At 48.5% G+C, this 6,000-nt stretch overlaps 1 protein-coding gene across 1 annotated transcript in view; it reads left to right on the top strand.

Moving 5' to 3' along the window:
- Positions 1–208: 208 nt before the first annotated feature.
- ASAP3 (ArfGAP with SH3 domain, ankyrin repeat and PH domain 3) overlaps positions 209–6,000 on the top strand; it is a 48,957-nt gene continuing 43,165 nt past the window's right edge. Inside the window, exon 1 of the mRNA XM_064281451.1 lies at positions 209–337. Within this exon, the coding sequence (XP_064137521.1) occupies positions 209–337 (129 nt within the window). The remainder of the gene's footprint in view (positions 338–6,000) is intronic.

The following is a 6,000-nucleotide window of genomic DNA, read 5'->3' as shown; positions in this document are numbered from 1 at the left end:
TCCCTGGGCCCGAGGGGACGCGGCTGTGCCGGGCGAAGCAGTCGGGGGCGGGGCGGGGGGCGGGGCGCGAGGAGGCCTGGACTGCGCCCCGGGCGGGCGGTGAGGCTGGTTCAGCGCTGAGCAGCGCAGCGCCCCTCGCGCCCCGCTCCGGCAGCCCCGGCAGCCCCGGCAGCCCCGGCAGCCCCGGCGCCCCGGTCCCGCGCCCGCCATGCCCGAGCAGCTCAGCGTCGCCGAGTTCCTGGCCATCACCGCGGAGGACCTCAGCTCTCCGGCCGGGGCTGTGGCCTTCGCCGCTAAGATGCCCCGGTGCCGGGGGGCGGCGCTGGCGCGGGAGGAGGTGAGGGGACCAGGGCGGGAGGGGTCGGGGTCCGGGCAGGGCCTGGCCTTGACCTTCACAGGCTTCACTGGAGCTGCGGTAGCCCTTAACAGGCGCCCCAGAAACCTGCCTCCTAGATCTGCGAGAACTGAGCGCATCTCAAAGGTTTGCGTCCTCACCGTCGAGGCCAGGGGAGGGCCCGAGGGGCCGATTGTGGGGGGCCTCGAGGACATCTCGATGACAGACTTCAAAGATTGGGGACATACCCCAAACGCTTTTGGTGACCAGTCCCGTCGCATGTGTGTTCGGCCTTACTGCATCAGTGTGTGTTTTCATCTTTGGAGCCCCGAGCCCCAGAAGTTTGCCCCTCAAGTCACTCCCCTTATGAGAAACAGGCCTTCCCTGCCTCTGCTGAACTTGACTTATCCCAGGCTGCGGGGAGGCCCCCTCCTCCTTGCCTCTGAGATTTGGCCAGTGTTTGTGGAATGAATGTGAATGGGAAGGCGCCAGGAGCCGGGGTTCACCTTGGCCAGACTGTTGGCAAGTTTATAGTCTTCTCTCTTCTTCCCTTTCCGCTTTGTCTTTCCGAGCAAAGCGTCCCAGGCCCTTTCTTCGCTCTTGCAGAATGCCCCACCCCATTCTCAGGCTCACTGGAACTCATTCCTCTTCTCCAGACCTGCTGCAGCTTTCTTTGGCTCCTCTGCGTGGAATATTCTAGGGTAGACACCCTGTGGCTTTGGGCCAGTAGAGAGTAACATGTTTTTGCAGCTCCCTTTCTGAGGATGCCCCGAATTTTGGGTGGCATTTTGGACCTCAGCTCTCACCTTCCATCCTTCACCATTAGTATGTTGGGCATCTATTGTGTGTGGCAGATACCAGGCCCAATAGGACTGTTGATAACACACTGGGCCAATGTCTTGGGAAATCTCTCCTCTTCTTGTCTGGCTTGCTGAACCTCCATCTCCCAGTCTGTTTGTATCACTTGGTAAGGGTAACAGAGGTCGTGGAAAGAGCATCAACTTTGGGGAGGCAGACCTGTATTCATATTCTGACTCTGCAATTTACCAGCTGTATGAGTCTGTTTGAGTCCTATTTTTGACATCTGTAAAATGGGGATAACACTGTTTACTGCACAGGGCTCTGGTATTTCATGAAGCAATGTGTGTAAAGCATGTTTTTGTTGTTGTTGCCATTGAGTTGATGCCGAGTCATGGTTACCTCATGTGTGTCAGAGTAGAGCTGTGCTCCACAGGGTTTTCAATGGCTGATTTTTTGGAGGTAGATGGCCAGGCTTTTCTTTTGAGGCGCTCTGAGTGGACTCTTGGTGAATTTGCCTACATCTTGATAAATGGAATGATTATCATCAGGTTAATTGATGGACCTCTTTAGACAGTAACTGGGTATCTTTCATCCTCATTTCTCTCTAGAACCCGGTCTAGCACTTTGCACATAGTAGGGGTATGTTTTTTAATTAAAACAAGCAGCAGCCGGTGAACTTTGGCTTCCTGCCTTGGTCAGAGCCAGCAACCTAGAAGCCCTACTGCACATGAATTTGGTTTATATTTTACTGGGAGGCTCACAGGGAAACTTACTGCCACACAGCCTCCTCCTGGGGGAAGCTTCCTCAGGTTTATCTTCGTAGCCTTGCTCTTCACCACCTGGAAGAGTTCAGTGCCTTCTGTGTCCTTAGGGCTTTCATAGTACAGCCCCCTCTCCAGGTCTTTCATTAGAATGTTAAGTCAGATCAGGAGCAGGGGGAGGGGGCTGCACAATGAACCCTTCCCCATGGACAGAAATGGCCATTTATGCCCGTGCATCTGGCTATGCCTGGCTTTCTATGTTTGTGTAAGCACTTGTGTGTGTTGGGGGAAGGGGGTCCTAGAATGGTTCTGGGGGCCACAGCAGACTCTAGTCAAGGCTCAGCTTTGCCCCAGTTCAGACCAGACAAAACCGAGCCTCCTTTGCCTTTGGTGCAAGCAGGTGATCGTTTTTTGCAGTAGAAAGTCTTGTGGCACCCAAACAAAACTTTTGAGCATTTCTGTGCCCAAAAAGTTAGAATCTGACCTTTGGAATGGACTTTCCTGAGGTTTCCGGTTTGGTTTTGCATTTGTGTTTATATTTGCATGTAGTTTGATGCTGGCATTTTTCCCCCCAGTTCTGGGTATGACTAACCCACCTCCCCCAGACTTGAAGCTCCATGTGGCTGAATCAAAATGCAACTGAATTTTCAAATCGAATCTTCCAGTCCTGGTTGGTTTCCTGGGAGTTATTAGGTACTCCATTCCGGGACTTACAGCCCCTTTTTGCAGTCCTGCTGGGAAGGACCCTGGGCAGATCACAGGAAACTAGAATGTCAGGGCTGAGAGACACTTTAAGATAGAGATAACTAGGAACTCTCATTTAAGATGAGAAAGCTGATGTCCAGAGAGGGCAAGAGACTTGTCCAGGCTCACACAGCTGGATAGTGGAAGAACTGGCATTTCTACCCAGGTCTTCTAACCCTGGTCCTTTTCTCATTTTTTTTTTTTTTTTACTAAAGTCAATCTGCATATCCTCCCTATGTAACTTCTCCTTATGTCAGTTATTTCATCTGTAAAATGGGACTAATAATCCCTCCCTGATTACTTCACTGCATTGTTGAAGTTGTTTGCTTTTAACTGTGAAACACTACAAATGTGAGGGAGTATTAAGATAATTATTCCATCAACCAGCCTCTTCCTGTCCTGGGTTCCTTTACATCAGTCATCTCATTGATATTCACAGTAACATAGGTAAAAACAGCCCCAGAGAGGTTAAGGCAGTTGTCCTATATCACAAAGCAGTTCTGTCTGACTCCAAGGCCTGTGCTCTGTGCAGTTCTCCATGCCATCTCTGTGGTAGATACCAAGGACATAAAAATGCTGCTCTGGTTTGCTGGCTGGTTATGGAGATAAAGCCTCTCTTAGGAAGATAAGTAGGAACCCCAGGAGTCCGTCCCAAGTGCCCAGTGACAGGTATAGAAAGTGCCATAGAGGCCAATGGAGAGAGGGAGAAAGCAGTGAGGACTGATACAGTCCGGGAGAGCTTCCTTTCCTAGAAGAGGTGAGACTTCTAGCTGGGTCTTAAAGGATGGAAGAACTTCATTAAGTAGAGAGGAAGTGAGTGGACTCAGTGTCTAACGGGAAGAGAACATATTTGGGAACCAAGTAAGCCATTTTGATCAGAACTGAGAATTCATGCTTTATCACGTCTCAAACTACTGGTAAACTCATATCCCCCAGTTGGTCTGGGATGAAGCAGTCCACCACAAATAGGGATCTTCAAAGGCCTGTGTCTTGTATCGTTTTTTTGAGGTTTCAGCAGGAAACCCTGGTGGCATAGTGGTTAAGAGCTATAGCTGCTAACCAAAAGATTGGCAGTTTGAATCCACCAGGCGCTCCTTGGAAACCCTGTGAGGCAGTTCTACTCTGTCCTATAGGGTCACCACTATGTGTTGGAATCAACTCGACAGTAACAAGTTTTTTTCTTTTTTTTTGGTTTAATATCTAGTTTCAATTCCACAATTGGGACCTAATTTTTTTGTGTGTGTGGTGAAAATATATATAACAAAACATATGCAGTTTCAAGAGGGATATAATAATTTTTAAATAGAAATTTAAAAATATAACAGATAAGGCTGAAGTTACCTCTGACCACTTCTCACACACTCTGTACTCTCCCCAGAGGTAACTGATGTCAGGAATTTAATGTGTGTGCTTCCCAAGGTGTGTACTCTTAGAAAATATATTATTGGTGAGAGGGGTGATTACAGGGTGTGGTTATTTAAATTAGTATGTCTTATCATGCACGGCTTTGAGTTTCGTTGCAGTCAAATTTATCTTTTCCTTTGTGACTTTTGCTTTTTTGAATTTTATTTCAGAAAGGATTTAATTTTTAATTTTTAATATTCTTGTGAATTTTACATTCTGCTTTGTACTATATCCATATTTGTTTTAGTATAAAAATTTTGTAATTTTAGAGATTGTTTACAAGAAACGTAAACCCACTTAAGCTCATTTAGGTTGAAGGGGAATTCGTTTTAAGGAATTAGAGCTACCTCATGGAATTGAAAAGAATAAAGATAAATCATAAAGAGAGGGAACCTGTGGGTGGTATAAACAGTTAATGCACTTGGTTGCTAACTGAAAGATTAGAGATTTGAGTCACCCAGAGGTTTGTGGAAGAAAAGCCTGGTGATCTACTTCGGAAAAATCAGCCACTGAAAACTCTGTGGAGCACAGTTCTACTCTGACACACATGAGGTCACCATGAGTCAGAATTGACTCGATGGCACCTGGCTGCTGGTTAAGTAAAGATAGACCCCAAGGCTGAAACTTGAGGCTGGGAAGACATCAGGAATTAAGGCAACTGCTTCTTCCTTCTCGCTCGAGATCTCTTGGCTTCTGTACATCTTGCTCTCTACACATCTGACCAGTGCTTTTGCTCACTTATCATCAAACAAGCCCCAAAGCACAGCTTTAGCCCCCACACTCTCATGACCTTGCTGGTCCAGTATCTGAAGGTAACCGAGCCAGTCTCATGTCGCACTTCCAAGTTCCTGGCAGAGCAGTAGATGGCCCGGCCCAGTTTCTGGATTGATTCCAGAAGCTGGGTCTCCACCCCTGTTTTCCTCAGGAGAGGTTGTGGAAGGATAGCCTTGGGCAGGGCAAGCTTGCCCCCAGGAACCCACCCTGTGGGAGGGGATACTTTTCAGAGAAGAGGGGCAGGGTCCAGACAGTCACCCCAGAGGTGTCCATGGCGGTTACTTTCCATTCGGCACAGTTCAGGCTCCAGGGAGAACACTGTGCTCATCCTATTCTTTGTCTCCCTGGCTACCCAGCTATAGATGAACCCCAGTTTGGAAAGCTCAGACATAGGGGAATTGGAAAGAGGGATTGGAGAGTTAAGAGGTACACACAGATCTGGGAGGCCCTGAATGCAATTAGATATTCAGGCTTTTTCCCGGGCAGTGGGACCACTGAACCCAATCATGTTGCCCAAGGAATGGATAAGGCTGGCCCTTCCTGGGGTACAGCAACCAGCATACCCAAAACACCCACTGCCGTTGAGTCGATTCAGACTCATAGCCATGCTATAAGGCAGAATAGAACTTCCCATAGGGTTTCCAAGACTATAAATCTTTATGGGAGCAGACTGCCACATCTTTCTCCCACAGAGTAACCAGTGGGTGTGGACTGCAGACCTTTCGGTTAGCAGCCAAGCACTGAACCACTGTGCCATGAGGCCTCCTCTGCAACCAGCCTACCCAAACCAAACCAAACCAAACCGTTTGCTGTTGAGTCGATTCCAACTCATGGTTACCCTACAGGACAGAATAGAACTGCCCCATAGGGTTTCCAAGGACCAGCAACCAGCATAGTACCTGGCATATTCTGAACCTTGTGAAATGATGGAGCCATGGGGAGCAGAGAGAGCACTGTGATAGCAGACTTTGCAATTTATAGAGGCCTGCCCAAGGCCACACAAAAAGTTACTTGTCTTCAAGGTCCTGGGGGAAAACCCAATTTTGGCCCTAAGGAAAAAGGGACTTGGTATACCCTTGCCTTTACCCCACTGAGTGAGCATCTGGCTCAGGTTGGCTGCCTGATCCTGCCCTTCCATAGATTATTGGATGCTCCAATTAGTAATTTCTCCCCATTTTCCAC

The sequence above is a fragment of the Loxodonta africana genome, chromosome 3 (assembly GCF_030014295.1).
Source record: "Loxodonta africana isolate mLoxAfr1 chromosome 3, mLoxAfr1.hap2, whole genome shotgun sequence".
NCBI classification, from domain to species: domain Eukaryota; kingdom Metazoa; phylum Chordata; class Mammalia; order Proboscidea; family Elephantidae; genus Loxodonta; species Loxodonta africana.
Note: the sequence above shows the minus strand (reverse complement) of the source record. Positions and strands in the feature narration are given on the sequence as shown.